Source organism: Nesoenas mayeri (assembly GCF_963082525.1).
Source record: "Nesoenas mayeri genome assembly, chromosome: 34".
Taxonomy (NCBI): Eukaryota; Metazoa; Chordata; class Aves; order Columbiformes; family Columbidae; genus Nesoenas; species Nesoenas mayeri.
This window is the reverse complement of record NC_137575.1, coordinates 360,237-376,824: the sequence shown is the minus strand read 5'-3', so window position 1 is coordinate 376,824 and position 16,588 is coordinate 360,237. Positions and strand designations below refer to the sequence as shown.

General features: G+C 57.0%; 3 protein-coding genes across 3 annotated transcripts in view; 2 read left to right on the top strand and 1 right to left on the bottom strand.

Annotated features, from left to right (window-relative positions):
• Nucleotides 1-7,609, bottom strand: part of CHD8 (chromodomain helicase DNA binding protein 8) — a 41,684-nt gene extending 34,075 nt beyond the window's left edge. The window contains 4 exon segments of the mRNA XM_080361593.1: nt 1,030-1,406; nt 2,468-2,830; nt 3,252-3,909; nt 7,524-7,609. Of these exon segments, the coding sequence (XP_080217719.1) occupies nt 1,030-1,406; nt 2,468-2,830; nt 3,252-3,806 (1,295 nt within the window). The 5' untranslated portion in view covers nt 3,807-3,909; nt 7,524-7,609.
• Nucleotides 7,610-7,829: 220 nt separating this feature from the next.
• LOC308051232 (TOX high mobility group box family member 4-like) lies at nt 7,830-12,537 on the top strand. Its single transcript, XM_080361588.1, has 4 exons — nt 7,830-7,937; nt 9,832-9,900; nt 11,201-11,403; nt 12,273-12,537. Exons 1-3 carry the CDS (start codon nt 7,932-7,934, stop codon nt 11,390-11,392), a joined length of 267 nt encoding a protein of 88 aa, XP_080217714.1. The 5' UTR covers nt 7,830-7,931; the 3' UTR covers nt 11,393-11,403; nt 12,273-12,537.
• The window catches only part of LOC308051220 (uncharacterized protein), a gene marked incomplete at both ends in the record, with an annotated part of 10,348 nt that continues 5,826 nt past the window's right edge, over nt 12,067-16,588 (top strand). The window contains 5 exons of the mRNA XM_080361573.1: nt 12,067-12,071; nt 12,273-12,569; nt 13,746-14,010; nt 14,086-14,157; nt 15,416-16,041. Of these exons, the coding sequence (XP_080217699.1) occupies nt 12,067-12,071; nt 12,273-12,569; nt 13,746-14,010; nt 14,086-14,157; nt 15,416-16,041 (1,265 nt within the window). The remainder of the gene's footprint in view (nt 12,072-12,272; nt 12,570-13,745; nt 14,011-14,085; nt 14,158-15,415; nt 16,042-16,588) is intronic.

The following is a 16,588-nucleotide window of genomic DNA, read 5'->3' as shown; positions in this document are numbered from 1 at the left end:
TGGGTGATAAGGACCATGGTTGGGTGAGGAAGACCGTGGTTGGGTGAGGAAGACCGTGGTTGGGTGACCATGACCACAGTTGGGCAACCACGACCACGGTTGGGCAACCACGACCACGGTTGGGCAACCACGACCACGGTTGGGCAACCATGACCACAGTTGGGCAACCATGACCACAGTTGGGCAACCATGACCACAGTTGGGTCATGAACACCACGGTTGGGCAACCATGACCACGGTTGGGTAATGAACACCACGACTCGGTAACCATGACCATGGTTGGGTAACTAAGACTGTGGTTGGGCAACCACGACCACGGTTGGGCAACCAAGACCACAGTTGGGTAACAACGACCACGGTTGGGCAACCATGACCATAGTTGGGTAATGAACACCACAGTTGGGCAGCCATGACCACGGTTGGGTAACTGTGGTTGGGCAACCATGACCACAGTTGGGCAACAACAACCATGGCTGGGTAACTAAGACTGCGGTTGGGCAACCATGACCACGGTTGGCCAACCATGACCACGGTTGGACAACCAAGACCACAGTTGGCCAACCATGACCACAGTTGGGTAACGAACACCACAGTTGGGCAACCATGACCACGGTTGAGTAACTAAGACTGTGGTTGGGCAACCACGACCACAGTTGGGCAACCAAGACCACGGTTGGGCAACCAAGACCACGGTTGGGCAACCAAGACCACGGTTGGGCAACCAAGACCACGGTTGGGCAACTAAGATCACGGTTGGCCAAGCAAGACCACAGTTGGGCAACCATGACCACGGTTGAGTAACTAAGACTGCAATTGGACAACCATGACCACAGTTGACCAACCACGAGCACAGTTGGCCAACCATGACCACAGTTGGCCAACCACGACCACAGTTGGGTAATGAACACCACAGTTGGGCAACCATGACCACGGTTGGCCAACCAAGACCACGGTTGGCCAACCACGACCACAGTTGGCCAACCACGCCCACGGTTGGGCGCCCACCACCCCTGACCACCCCCAGCTCACCTGGGCTTGCTCCTGCCCTTGCTCCTGCCCTGCCCCTTGCCCTTGCGCGCCTTGTCCTCCTTGCCCGGCGCGGCGCGGTGCTCGCCCTTTCGGCGTCGCCGGCGCTCGGCGTCGTCGTCGGGGCGCACGTGGGGCAGCTCGTCCTCGTTGAGCACGCGCGGGATGTTCTGCTCGCCGCGGGCGCGGGCGCGCGCGATGGCCTCGGCCACGATGCGGTTGGCCTTCTCCTGCTTCTTCTGGTGCTCCAGCTTGCGCGTCTCCTCCGAGGGGCCGCGGGGTGCGGGGGGCGGCGCGGGGGGCGCCAGCGCGGCGCCGTCGGGGGACGTCAGCACCTTCACCACCGACAGACCCGGAGACGACGCCTGAGACGAGCCGGCCTGTGGGAAACATGGCGGAGATGGGCGGGGAAGGGGCGGGGCGAAGCAACAACAAGAGGTGGGCCCAACCAATCAACACACCAAGAGTTGGGCCAATCAACCAACACCAAGAGGTGGGCCAACCAATCAACACCAAGAGTTGGGCCAACCAACCAACGAACACCAAGTGTTGGGACCAACCAACCAAGACCAAGTGTTGGGACCAACCAACCAAGATCAGGAGGTGGGACCAACCAAGACTTGGGTCCAACCAGAACCAATAGTTGGGTCCAACCAAGACTTGGGTCCAACCAACCAAGACCAAGAGTTGGGTCCAACCAACCAACACCAAGACTTGGGCTCAACCAAGACTTGGGTCCAACCAACCAGGACCAAGAGTTGGACCCAACCAAGACTTGGGTCCAATCAGGACCAAGAGTTGGGTCCAACCAAGAGTTGGGTCCAACCAACCAAGAGCAAGAGTTGGGTCCAACCAATGAAGACCAAGTGTTGGGTGCAACCAAGACTTGGGTCCAACCAAACAAGAGCAAGAGTTGGGTCCAACCAAGACTTGGGTCCAACCAGGACCAAGAGTTGGGTCCAACCAACCAAGACCAAGTGTTGGGTCCAACCAAGACTTGAGTCCAACCAAAATTTGGGTCTAACCAACCAAGACCAACTGTTGGGTCCAACCAAGACTTGGGTCCAACCAGAACCAAGAATTGGGTCCAACCAAGAGTTGGGTCCAACCAACCAAGACCAAGAGTTGGGCCCAACCAGGACCAAGACTTGGACCCAACCAAGACTTGGGTCCAACCAAAACTTGGGTCCAACCAACCAGGACCAAGAGTTGGGTCCAACCAAAACTTGGGTCTAACCAACCAGGACCAAGAGTTGGGTCCAACCAATAGTTGGGTCCAACCAACCAAGACTAAGAGTTGGATCCAACCAAAACTTGGGTCCAACCAACCAGCACCAAGAGTTGGGTCCAACCAAGCCCAGGATCAGGCCCAACCCAACCAACCCCCTAGACCTCAGTCCCCGCCCCCCAAAGGCCCCGCCCCCATGGCCCCGCCCCTCACCTGCGGCTGCAGCACCACCTTGAGCGGCACCGTCACCCTCTGTCCCGGCCCCACCACCGAGGCCACGCCCACGGCCGGGGCTCCGCCCCCCGCGGGCGCCGATTGGAGCACCTGCACCTTGGGCCCCGCCCCCTGGGGGGCGCCCGGGGGCGGCTGCACCTGCAATTGGATGGTGACCACCTTGGCCTGCCCGGGGGCAGCTTTTGATTGGCCGAGGGCGGCCAACTGGTGACCCTGCAGCACGATCTTGCCGGGCAGCCCCCCCAGGACCACGTGGCGCTGGGCGGGGCCAGGGGCGGAGCCTGCGCTGGCCCCGCCCCCCGCGGGCTGCTGCAGGACCAGGGTGATGCGCTTCGAGTCGGCCTATGGGAGATGGGGGGCGGGGTCAGGACCAATGAGGTGAGGGCAGCGGCTTGGCCACGCCCACCCCGTCACAGCAGCCGCTGGGGCCCCGCCCCTTTGACCACACCCACTCCTTGACCACGCCCATTGGGTGCACCCCCTTTATCCCCCACTTGGCCCCACCCATTGGCCCCACCCATCCTTTGACCACGCCCATTGCCCCCACCCACCCTTTGACCCCACCCCCATACCCCCTTGACCCCACCCACCCCTTGACCACGCCCATTGGCCGCACCCCCTTTAACCCCCACTTGGCCCCACCCATTGATCCCACCCACCCCTTGACCCCACCCCCATAAACCTCTTAACGCCGCCCACCCATTGACCCCACCCCTTTGAGTCCCCTTGGCCCCACCCACCCCCCATAGCCCCGCCCCCTCACCTGCTGTGGCGCCAAGGCCACGCCCCCCTTGCCCGCGGCCCCGCCCCCTCCTCCCGCCTTCACGGGCTGCAGCACCAATTGCTTCACGGCGCGGCCGGGCCCGACCAATCGCTGCAGGGCGGCCGCTGGGGTGGGCGTGGCCCCCGCGGCCCCGCCCCCGGGAGTGGGCGTGGCCGCCACGGGGCGGATCTGGGCGTTGCCGGGCAGAACTTTGGCCAGCGGCGCCTTCCCGGCGCCCGATTGGTTCCCGCTCGCCGCGGCCCCTCCCCCCGGGGGCGGGGCTTTGAGGATGACGATTTTGGGAGGGGGCGGGGCCGCTGAGGTCACGGGGGGGAGGGGCAGCGCGGTGGCCACGCCCATGAAGGGGTTCCCTTGGCTGAGGGGGGAGGGCTCGGGCGGGGGAGGGGCCGGCGGGTTTTGGGGGGAATTCGGGGGGTTTTGGGGCTCGGGGGGGGGCGGGGGGGCCGGGGGGGGCGGGGCGAAGGTGTCGTCGGTCAAAGGGTCAAGGTCAAACAGGGCGGGGTCGTCGAAAAGGTCCATGATGGGGTCGGCCATCTTGGAACGGGGGGCGTGGGCCCTTTAAGGGGCAGCGGAAGGGGGCGGAGCCTCGTGGGTGGAGCCTTCGAGGGGGCGGAGCCTCCGGGGGGCGGAGCTTGGGCTGCGGGGGGAGAAAAGAGCGGAAAACGGGTTAATCACACCCAAATTTAACCCCCTAAATTTGCACACCCCCCCCAATTTGCGCCCCCTAAATGTGCCCCAACCAGTAAGAGCTAAACTGGGGGAACTGGGAGCCCAGTAAGAATTAAACTGGGGGAACTGGGAGCCCAATAAGAGCCAAACTGGGATCCCAGTATAAGGAGAACTGGGAGCCCAATATAAAGGGAACTGGGAGCCCAATATGGGGTGAACTGGGGACACTGAGAGCCCAATATAAGGGGAACTCGGAGCCCAGTAAGAGCCAAACTGGGGGAACTGGGAGCCCAATATAAAGGGAACTGGGAGCCCAATATGGGGAGAACTGGGAGCCCATTAAGAGCCAAACTGGGAGAACTGGGAGCCAAATATAATGGGAACTGGGAGTCCAATAAGAGCCAAACTGGGGCCTCCCAGTAAGAGTTGAACTGGGGGAACTGGGATCCCAATATGGGGGGAACTGGGAACCCAGTATAAAGGGAACCGGGAGCCCAATAAGAGTCAAACTGGGGGAACTGGGAGCCCAATATAAAGGGAACTGGGAGCCCAGTAAGAGCCAAACTGGGGGAACTGGGACCCAAATACAAAGGCAACTGGGAGCCCAATATGGGGAGAACTGGGAGCCCAATAAGAGTCAAACTGGGATCCCAGTATAAGGGGAACTGGGAGCCCAATATAAAGGGAACTGGGAGCCCAATATGGGGTGAACTGGGGGAACTGGGAGCCCAGAATAAGGAGAACTGGGAGCCCAATAAGAGCCAAACTGGGGACACTGGGAGCCCAACGTGGGGGGAACTTGGAGCCCATTAAGAGCCAAACTGGGGGAACTGGGAGCCCAATATAAATGGAACTGGGAGCTCAATATGGGGGGAACTGGGAGCCCAGTAAGAGCCAAACTGGGACCCAATATAAGGGGAACTGTGAGCCCAATATAAAGGGAACTGGTTCCTCCCATTAAGAGTCAAACTGGGGGAACTGGGAGCCCAATATGGGGGGAACTGGGAGCCCATTAAGAGCCAAACTGGGACCCAGTATAAGGGGAACTGGTGTCCCAGTATAAGGGGAACTGGTCTCCCATCAGTGGCCAAACCGGGGCCACCGGTCGCCCCGCACGAGCCGAACCCGCCGGCCCCTCCCCCCCCCATGGGCGGGTCCATTCGCGCGTTACCGGGGGGGGGGGGGGGGGGGGGGGGGGGGATGAAGGGGGGGGGGTGTTCGCTCCCATCCCCCCACCCCCCCACCCTCCTCCTTACCTGCGGATGGGGGAGGGGTCTCCGGAGGGGGAGGGGCAGCGGGGGGGGGGGTGGTGGCCGTTTCCCCCCCCCCGGCGCCTTTTAAAAGGGGGAGGGAGGGGGGGGGGGGAGGGGTTTATCCTTCAAGGCCTCAAAACCCCCGGCGCGGGGCGCGAGAACAAGGCGGCGGCGTGCGCGGCGCAACGCAGCTTACGTAGCCCCGCCCCCTCCCCCCTCACACACCCCAAACCACGCCCACTCCCTGCCCCGCTGCGCCGCACGCCATTGGCGGAGAGCGCGGGGTGGGCGTGGCTTTGAGGAGAGCAGGGTTGGTTGCGCGCTTGGCTACCCGGAAGCCCCCCCCACCCCCCCACACACACACTCCCGGGGGTGTCCAGCGCGGCGCCTGAACGCGCGCGCTCCTCAGGCAGCGCGCCGGGCAGCCCGCCGCCATCTTGTGCCGCTGGGGTCCTTCGGTTTCCCGCCCCCGGGAGGTGGGGGGGGGGTAAAAAAAACACCCTAAAAACCTCTTTAATTTCATTAATTCGCACTAAAAAACCTTAAAATGTTGGTTTTTAGACGGGAAATAAATAAGGGGGGGGGGCGGCGAGGCGCGCGGCCGCTTTTTCCTGTCAGAAAAACGCTGAATAACGCGCCCCCCCCCACACATGTAAAATAAACTGAAATAAATTAACAAAATAGCTCAAAATGCGGCCGCCCCGCTTTGTTTTTTAACAATAAAGCGGAAAAATGGGTGTTTTGCCTCGTTTTGCCGCGTTCGTGAGGAGATGGGGGCGAAGAGGCGAGGAAATGAGCGTTAAGCGCCAAAATGCCCCAAAAACGGCCCCGAAATGGCGCTTTTCTGTCAGAAAACGGGAAATTAACTGGTTTTTGGGCAAAAAGAGCCAAACGAGCCCAAAATTGAACCCGAACCCCCGGGGTTTGGGGGATTTAAAGGGAATTAAAGGGCGGGGGGGGGGGGATGAGGCAAAATTCACCATTTTTAACCCAAAACGGCCCCAAAATGTTCCAAAAATCGAGTTTTTTGAGGGAAAAAAGGCCATAGGAGCCCCCATATGTTCATCTATAGGCGCCATATGTCCCCTATAGGCCCCTATACGTCTCTATACCCCCCCATAGGCCCCTATGGGACCCCATAGGCCCCTCTATAGGTCCCCATATCCCTCTATAGGTGCCCATATCCCCCCTATAGCCCCTATATACCCACTAAGGCTCCGCTATAGGTCCCTATAGGCCCCTATACGTCCCCATAGGCCCCTCTATAGGTCTCTCTGTCCCCCCATATTCCCCCTATAGGTCCCTATATGTCCCCCATATCCTCCCATAGGACCCCCAAGGCCCCTCTATAGGTACCTATAGGCCCCTATATCCTCCCATAGGACCCCCAAGGCCCCTCTATAGGTCCCTATAGGCCCCTATATCCTCCTATAGGACCCTCAAGGCCCCTCTATAGGTCCCTATAGGCCCCTATATCCTCCCATAGGACCCCCAAGGCCCCTCTATAGGTCCCTATAGGCCCCTATATCCTCCTATAGGACCCTCAAGGCCCCTCTATAGCTCCCTATAGGCCCCTATACGTCCCCATAGGCCCCTCTATAGGTCCCTATGTCCTCCTATATGTCCCCTAAGGCCCTATATCCTCCTATAGGACCCCCAAGGCCCCTCTATAGGTCCCTATAGGCCCCTGTATGTCCCCATATCCCCCCACAGGGCCCCTCTATACGTCCCCATATCCTCCTATAGGACCCCCAAGGCCCCTTATAGGTACCTATAGGCCCCCATACATCCCCCAAGGCCCCTCCATAGGTCCCTATACGTTTCCCAAGGCCCCTCTATACATCCCTCTGTCCCCCCCATAGGCCCCTATACGTGCCCTATATGTCCCCATATCCCCCAAAAGGCCCCTCTATAAGGGTCCCTCTGTCCTCTATAGGACCCCCAAGGCCCCTCTATGGGTCCCTATATCCCCCTATACGTCCCCATATCCCCCCCTATACGTCTCTATATCCCCCCATAGGCCCCTCTATAGGTACCGACGTGCCCCTATATCCACCCATAGGTCCCCTAGGCCCCCTCTGCAGGTCCCTATAGGCCCCCATATCCTCCCATAGGTCCCCCGAGGCCCCTCTATAGGTCCCTATAGGTCCCTCCATAGGCCCCCGGCGGCCGCTCTATCCCCCCCACAGGCCGCTCTATGCCCGCCATAGGCCGCCAATCCCCCTATAGGCCCCTATAGGCCCCTATACCCCCCTATAGGCCCCTATACCCCCCCCGCCTCCCCCCCCCCGCAGCGTCGCCGCCGATGACGTCACGGCCGCTGACGTACCCGCCGGTGACGTCCCCGCCGCGTCACGCGCCCCCCGCCGCTCTTGCCCGCCCGGCGGACGCCGCCTCTACTCCTCCCGCTTCCGCCCGACGGCGGACACGCCCCCGCGCTTCCGGCGGCGCTCCGCCCCCTCTGCCTCGCTCACCCTTCCCCCTCCCCCCCTCATGTCGACGCTCTAGCTCGGTCCTCCAAGGGCCCTCCGCGCTCCTCACGCTCCCCTCACAACCGCCGGCACCCCCAAAATTACGCAGAGGGGCCACAATTGCCCCCCCCCGCCCTTTTTCCCGCTTCCACCCGCCCCTCTCACCCGGGAGGCGGCGATCCGGCCGCCGTCTCTATGGTGCGAGCGCTGGGCGGTCTCATGGCGGCGGGGGGGCGGGACTTCCGGTCGGCGGGGGGAGCGGCGCCATGGAGGTGAATTTGGGGCGATTTTCGGCAAATTTGGGGCGATTTGTGGCGTTTTGGGGCCGGGGGGGGGCAGCACGGGGTGGGGCGGGGGGTTGGGGGCCGTTTTGGGTGGAATTCGGGGCGTTTTGGGGCAGCGGGGAGGGGGATGTGGGGGGGGATGGGCCGTGACAGGAATCGGCGGCGCTGAGGGGGCATTGGGGGTTTTGGCGGGAATTTGGGGCTTTTGGGGCGAATTTGGGGCTTTTGGGGACAAAATCGGGGCTTTCGGGTGTAATTTGGGGCTTTTTGGGTAAATTTGGGTCTGGGGGGGGGGATCCCCTGAGGTAAATTTGGGGCTTTTTGGGTGGAATTTGGCGCTTTTTGGGGCGACATTTGGGGGAGGTGAGGGGGGGGGATCCCCTGAGGAGAATTTATGTCTTTTTGAGGAGAATTTGGGGCTTTTGGGGCCAATTTGGGGCTTTTTGGGGTCAATGTGGGTGCGGGGGGATTCCCTGAGGTAAAGTTGTTTATTTGGGGTGGAATTGTGACGTTTTGGGGCTTTTTTGGTGCTTTTTGGGGCGACATTTGGGTCTTGGCGGTGGGATCCCCTGAGGAGAATTTGTCTTTTTTTGAGGAGAATTTGGGGCTTTTTGGTCCAATTTGGGGCTTTTTGAGGTCAATGTGGGTGCGGGGGGGATTCCCTGAGGTAAAGTTGTTTATTTTGGGTGGAATTCTGAGGTTTTGGGGGCTTTTTTGGTGCTTTTGGGGGCGACATTTGGGTCTTGGCGGGGGGATCCCCTGAGGAGAATTTTTGTCATTTTTGAGGAGAATTTGTGTCTTTTTGGGCCAATTTGGGGCTTTTTGGGGTCAATGTGGGTGTGGGGGGGGATTCCCTGAGGTAAAGTTGTGTATTTTGGGTGGAATTCTGACGTTTTGGGGCTTTTTTTGGTGGAATTTGGCGTTTTTGGGGCGACATTTGGGTCTTGGTGGGGCGATCCCCTGAGAAGAATTTGTGTCTTTTTGAGGAGAATTTGTGTCTTTTGGGGCCAATTTGGGGCTTTTTGGGGTCAATGTGGGTGTGGGGGGGATTCCCTGAGGTAAAGTTGTTTATTTTGGGTGGAATTGTGACGTTTTGGGGCTTTTTTGGTGCTTTTTAGGGTGACATTTGGGTCTTGGCGGGGGGATCCCCTGAGGAGAATTTGTGTCTTTTTGAGGAGAATTTGTGTCTTTTGGGGCCAATTTGGGGCTTTTTGGGGTCAATGTGGGGTGGGGGGGGACCCCCTGAGGTAAAGTTGTGTCTTTTGGGTGGAATTCTGACGTTTTTGGGGCTTTTTTGGTGCTTTTTGGGGCAACATTTGGGTCTTGGGGGAGGGATCCCCTGAGGAGAATTTGTGTCTTTCTGAGGAGAATTTGTGTCTTTTTGGTCCAATTTGGGGCTTTTTGGGGTCAATGTGGGTGCGGGGGGGATTCCCTGAGGTAAAGTTGTGTATTTTGGGTGGAAATCTGACGTTTTGGGTACTTTTTTGGTGCTTTTGGGGGCGACATTTGGGTCTTGGCGGGGGGATCCCCTGAGGAGAATTTTGTCATTTTTGAGGAGAATTTGGGGCTTTTTGGGCCAATTTGGGGCTTTTTGGGGTCAATGTGGGTGCGGGGGGGATTCCCTGAGGTAAAGTTGTGTATTTTGGGTGGAATTCTGACGTTTTGGGGGCTTTTTTGGTGGAATTTGGCGTTTTTGGGGCGACATTTGGGTCTTGGTGGGGCGATCTCCTGAGGAGAATTTGTGTCTTTTTGAGGAGAATTCGTGTCTTTTGGGGCCAATTTGGGGCTTTTTGGGGTCAAAGTGGGTGCGGAGGGGGATCCCCTGAGGTAAAGTTGTTTATTTTGGGTGAAATTCTGACGTTTTTGGGTATTTTTTCCCCAGTTTCCCGGGGGCAGCGACAACTACTTGGCCATCACGGGGGCGGCCCACCCGTTCCTGACGGGCGCCGAGGTGAGAACACGCGCCCGATTTGGGGCGAAAACGCTCGGAAATGGTCAAAACACCTTCATTTAGGCCTTAAAAATGTCATATTTCCGTATTTACAATATATTTAGTTTTTTAAAGCGTAATATTAGTGGTTTAATTGGTGATAATGGGGGGGAAAGCGGCCGGAAAACGCAGCAAAAATTCCAGTTTTGAGGTGAATTTGTGTTGGAATTATGTCGAATTTATGGAAATTTATAAATTTAATGACGTAAAATTAATGAAATGTATAAAATTAATGAAAATTAATTATAAAGTTAGTCAAAACTACAATGGAAAACACACAAAAAGAATTGAGGGACGAGGCTAAAACCAACGGAAATGGCCCCAAAATGAGTCACGTGAAATTTAATGCAAAACGTAAAGTTTGAACTAATTTGGAATTTGGAAACGTTGGGATTTGAATTATTTGGAAATTGCAGAATTTGGAAAATTTGGGAATTTTAGAATGTAAAAGTTTGAAATTTGAAAGCGTGAAATTGAAATGTTGAGATTTTGAATTTAGGTGAAATTTGGTATTTGGAGGCTTAGAAATTATAGATTTTTAAGTAAACTTTTAAATTTGGAATTTCAGAACTGTAAAATTTTCAAAATTTGAAATCTCAAAATTCCTGAAAATTTTCAAAATTTGAAAAATCAAAATTCCGAGCTTTTGGAAATTTTCAAACTTTGGCATTTCGAAATTCCAAATTATTAAAAATTTTCAAAACTCGAAATATCAAAATTCCAAATTCTTGGAAATTTTCAAAATTTGAAATTTCAAGATTCCACAATTTGGAAATTTTCAAAATCTGGTCTTTCAAGATGCCAAACGTTTGGAAATTTTCAAGATTAGGAATTATGCCAAATTTTCGGAAATTTTCAAACTTTAAAATTTCAAAATTCCGAATTGTTGGAAATTTTCAAACTTTGACATTTCAATGTTCCAAATTTTTGGAAATTTTCAAGCTTTGAAATTCCAAAACTCCAAATTTTCAGAAATTTTCCAAATCTGAAATTTCAAAACCGCAAAATTTCAAATTTCGAAATTTCAAAATTTCAAAATTTTGATAATTTTCCAAATGCGCTATTTCACACTGAAAACCGTTGTTTTTGGGGGGCGCTGGCGGCGCGGGGGAAGCGCAACCACTTGGCGGGAAAATCGAGAATTTGGCGGGAAAATTTGGCGGGAAAATCGGATTTTTGGCGGGAAAATGGGAATTTTGGCGGGAAAGCGGGGATTTTGGCGGGGAAATTGGGGTGAAACGCGGGGGTTTTGGCGCCGCAGACGTTCCACACGCCGTCCCTGGGCGACGAGGAGTTCGAGCTGCCGCCCATCGCGCTGGAGCCCGACCTGGAGGAGCTGGGGGAGCCGCCCCCCGGCCCCGCCCCCTTCGCGCCCCCCCCCCCCGCAGCCCCACCCCCCCGCACGGCGCCCCCTACGGCGTGGGGGCGGCGCTGGAGCTGCCGGTCGCCATGATGGAGCCGCTGGTGCCTATAGGGGGGAATGGGGGGGGGAAACGGGGCGATTTGGGGAGGAAAAGGGGGAAATTGGGGGTTTTTGTTGATGGGGGGAAAGGGGGAAATTGGGGGGGGAAGGGGAAAATGGGGGGGGGGTGGGGGAAAAAGGGGGTTTGGGGGTTACCGGGGGTGAGAAAGGGGTTATAGGGTTTTCAAAGGGGGTTTGGGGTGAAAAAGGGGGTTTTGGGGGATTATCAAAGGGGTTTTGGGGTGAAAAAGGAGTTTTGGGGATTTTCAAAGGGGATTGGGGGAAAAAGGGGGTTTTGGGGGTACTGAAGTGATTTGGGTGTAAAAAAGGGGTTTTGGGGTAAAAAAGGGGGTTTTGGGGTAAAAACCAGGGTTTTGAGGGTACTGAAGGGGAGTTGGGGGTAAAAAAGGGGGTTTTAGGGACTATCAAAGGGATTTTGGGGTGAAAAAGGGGGCTTTGGGGGTACTGAAGGGATTTTGGGGTGAAAAAGGGGTTTTTGGGGGTATTGTAGGGGGTTTGGGGGTGAAAAAGGGGTTTTGGGGGTTACCCAAGGGATTTTTGGGTTAAAAAGGGGTTTTGGGGATTATCAAAGGGATTTTGGAGTAAAAAATGAGGTTTTGGGGATACTTAAGGGATTTGGGAGTGAAAAGGGGGGTTATGGGGTTATGGCGTTACCAAAGGGATTTTGGGGTGAAAAAGGGGGTTTTGGGGTAAAAAAGGGGGTTTTGGGGGTACTGAAGGGATTTGGGGGTAAAAAAGGGGTTTTGGGGGTAAAAATGGGGGCTTTGGGGTTACTGAAGCAATTTTGGGGTTTTTGGGGGAGCGACAGTTGTTTTGGGGTGAATAACGGGGTTTCGGGATGTCCCCCCAGGAGCTGGAGCCGTTCAGCGCCCCCGCCCCCCGTCACCATCGACGTCCCCATTGGCTCGCTGAGCCCGGGGGGGCTGCTGGGCCCCGCCCACCTCACCACCATCGACCAATCGGAGCTCAGCTCCCAGCTGGGGCTCAGCCTGGGCGGGGCGGGGGCGGGGCCGCCGGGGGCTCCGCCCACCCTGGGGACCCCGCCCCCCGACCCCTCCCCCGAGCGGCAGCTCTCGCCGCCCCCCTCCCCCCCCGGGACCCCCCCGGACGAGCTGGTGAGTCGGGGCCCTTCGCCCCATTTTGCTTCGTTTCCCCCCAAAATCGCCACTTTCCCCGTTTTCACCGTTTGTCGTAGCCCCAAAACACTGAAATTAGCCAAAATCTTTGAACTTTTCACAATTTCCCCAAAATTTTTAAACTTTTCACAACTTCCCCCAAATTTTCAAACTTTGCAGAATCTTCCCAAAATTTTCCAACTTTTCACAATTTTTTCAAACTTTCCAACTTTTCACAATTTCCCCAAAATTTTCCAACTTTTCACAATATTTCCCCAAAATTTTCAAACTTTTGAGAATTTCCCCAAGTTTTCCAACTTTTCAAAATTTCCCCCAAAATTTTCAAACTTTTCAAATTTTTCCCAAAATTTTCCAACTTTTCACCATTTCCCCAAAATTTTCAAACTTTTCAAAAGCTTCCCAAATTTTCAAACTTTTCACAATTGCCCAAAAACTTTCGAACTTTCTCCCAAATTTTCAAACTTTTCGAAACTTTCCCAAAATTTTCCAACCTTTCACAATTTCCCCAAAACTTTCAAACTTTTCACAATTTCCCCAAAACTTTCAAGCGTTCATCAAAACTTTCAAACTTTCCACAATTTCCCCAAAACTTTCAAACATTCATCAAAACTTTCAAACTTTCCACAATTTCCCCAAAACTTTCAAACGTTTCGCAATCTCCCTAAAACTTTCAAACATTCCCCAAAATTTTCCAACTTTCCACAATTTCCCCAAAACTTTCAAACTTTCCACAATCTCCCCAAAACTTTCAACCTTTTCACAATTTCCCCAAAATTTTCAAAATTCCTCAAAACTTTCAAACCTTTCACAATCTCCCCAAAACTTTCAACCTTTTCACAATTCCCCCAAATTTTCAAAATTCCTCAAAACTTTCAAACTTTTCACAATTTCCCCAAAACTTTCCAACTTTCCCCCAAATTTTCAAACTTTTCACAATTTCCCCAATATTCTCAAACTTTTCAAAATTCTCCCGAAATTTTCAAACTTTTCACAATTTCCCCAAAATTTTGAAACTCTCCCCCAAATCTTCCAACTTTCCACAATCCCCCCAAATCTCCCAACTTTTCCCAACTCCCCCAAATCCCCCAATTTTTCCCCATTTCCACACCTCCCCATAACATCCCAATAGCTCAGAACCCTTCACCTTCCCCCCTTTTCACTGACCCTGCTCCTCCCCGCCCCCGCAGGCCGCCGCCCCCCCCGCCCTCCCCGCCGGCTCTGGCTCCGCCCCCCCGCCGCGGCCCGCCCCCGGCCCCGCCCCCGCGCAAGGCGGCCAAGAAGGCCAAGAAGAAGAAGGACCCGAACGAGCCGCAGAAGCCGGTGTCGGCGTACGCGCTGTTCTTCCGCGACACGCAGGCCGCCATCAAGGGCCAGAACCCCAGCGCCACCTTCGGGGAGGTCTCCAAGATCGTGGCGTCCATGTGGGACAGCCTGGGCGAGGAGCAGAAGCAGGTGGGGCCGCCGGAACGTTTCGGGGCGAATCGGCGCGATTTTGGGTCGGTTTACATGGATTTTGAACGGTTTCAGGTGTACAAGCGCAAGACGGAGGCGGCCAAGCAGGAGTACCTGCGGGCGCTCGAGGCGTACCGCGCCGTGCAGGTGGGCGGGCCCGGCGCGGACCACGCCCCCTTCTCCCTTAGCCACGCCCCCTTACCGTTAACCACACCCCTTTTCCCTTGGACACACCCCCTTTTCAATAACCACGCCCCCCTCGCGCCCTATAGAACCCGTTTCCCATAGACCTGCCCCCTCTCTTAGCCACGCCCCCCTCCCTTAGCCACACCCCTTTATTATTAACCACGCCCCCTCTTGCCCTATAGAACCTGTTTCCTGTAGACCTGACCCCTCTCTTAGCCACGCCCCCTGCCTTAGCCACACCCCCTTTCCATTTACCACGCCCCCTTTCCCTTAACAAGGCACTTTCCTATTGTATAGAACTCTCTTAGCCCCGCCCCTTCCCTAGCCACGCCCCTTATATTAGCCACGCCCCCTTTCCATTTACCACGCCCCTTCCCACTCTATAGACCTCCCTTAGCCCCGCCCCTTTCCTAGCCACGCCCCTTATATTAGCCACGCCCCCTTTCCATTTAACCACGCCCCTTCTCACTCTATAGAACTCCCCTAGCCACACCCCTTTCCTAGCCACGCCCCTTATATTAGCCACGCCCCCTTTCCATTAGCCACACCCCTTCCCACTCTCTAGACCTCCCATAGCCCCGCCCCCTTCCTAGCCATGCCCCTTCCCTTAGCCACACCCACTTTACCTTAGCCCCACCCCCTTCCTACTCTCCATAGAACCCCATTTTACTTTAACACCACTCCCAAACCCCACCCACTTATGCCCTGCCCCTTTCCCTTAGCCACGCCCCCTCTCCCTTGGCCACACCCTCCTCTCCCTTAGAACCACCCCCTCTCCCTTAGCCACACCCCCTCTCCCTTAGCCATGCCCCCCCTTAGCCACACCCTCTCCCTTAGCCACACCCTCTCTCCCTTAGCCACACCCTCTTAGCCACACCCCCCTCCCCCTTAGCCACACCCCCTCTCCCTTAGCACCACCCCCTTAGCCACACCCCCTCCCTTAGGCCCACCCCCTCTCCCTTAGCCACACCCCCTTAGCCACACCCCCTCTCCATTAGCCACGCTCCCCTCCCATAGCCACGCCCCCTCTCCCTTAGCCACGCCCCCTCTCCCTTAGCCACACCCCCCTCCCATAGCCACACCCCCTCTCCCTTAGCCACACCCCCCTCTCCCTTAGCCACGCCCCCTCCCTCCTCTCTCCCTAGACGCCCATTACTACCTTAACTCCACCCCCTCCTCGAGCCCCGCCCCCCTCTAACCCCTCCCCCCTCTCTTTCAGACCTCGTCGGAGCCCGCGGAGCCCGACCCCGCCCCTCCCCCCGCCTCCCCGGACCCGCCCCCTCCCCCTCCGCCGCCCCCTCCCCCCCCCATCACCAAGATCCTGATCCCCAAGCAGCTGCTGTCGCCGTCGCTGGCGGTGCCGGCGCCGGGGGGGGGCGTGGTCACCGTCATCCCCGCCGCCATGGTCACCGCGCGGGGAGGGGGCGGGGCCGGCGCCGGGGGGGGCGGGGCCACGCCGGGCGGGGGGGCGGGGCCTCAGCTGGTCACGCGCTCCCTCCTGCAGCCCCCCCCCTTGCAGCAGATGCCCCCCCCCCCCCCCAGCAGCCCCCCCCGCAGGTCACCGTGCTGCAGCCCCCCCCCCCTTTACAGGCCATGCAGACCCCGCCCCCCCCCGCCCCCCCCGCCCCCCCCCCAAAATCCACCAGCCCCCCCCTCCCCCCCCGCTGCACATCAAGATCCTGCCCCCTCCCCCACTGCAAATCCCGCCCCTGCGCCTCGAGGTGGCGGCGGGGGGGGGAGGGGGGAGGGGGAGGGGAGGCGGGGACCCCCCCACAGACCCCCCAGAACGGCGGCGCCGCCCCCCCCGAGCACGTGGAGGTCGTGGCGGGAGACGTGGTGCCCGAGGTGAGGTTTGGGGTGAAATCGGGGGGTTTTGGGCAAAGCGGGGGGGTTTGGGGTGAATTTGGGGGGTTTTTGGGCCAATTGGGGGGATTTGGGGCGAATTCAGAGGGATTTGGGGCTGCCGACGCTCAAAAGGGGGAGGGGGGTTGATTCTGGGGGGGGTGAGGGGATTTGGGGCGAATTCAGGGGGTTTTGGGGCCACCGATGCTCGAAAGTTAATGGGGATGATTTGGGGGGGGTGGGGGGGGATTTGGGGCGAATTCAGGGGGTTTTGGGGGCCCCGACGCTCGAAAGTTAATGGAGATGATTTGGGGGGGTGGGGGGGGATTTGGGGCGAATTCGGGGGGTTTTGGGGCTGCCGACGCTCGAAAGTTAATGGGGGTGATTCTGGGGGGTGGGGGGTGATTTGGGACGAATTCAGGGGATTTTGGAGCTGGGAAGCACCAAATTGAAAGGGGGAAGGGGGGGGGGGGGCGGATATTGAGGAGATTCGCATCCCAAAATTCCACCTTTTCAGCCAAAAGTTACACCCCAAAATTCACACATTTCC

Bases quoted from the DNA above. Each gene is read 5' to 3' on its own strand.
- LOC308051232 (XM_080361588.1), top strand. The intron at 9,901-11,200 runs GTGAGAACACGC...TTGGCGCCGCAG, and splicing joins CGTTCCTGACGGGCGCCGAG to ACGTTCCACACGCCGTCCCT.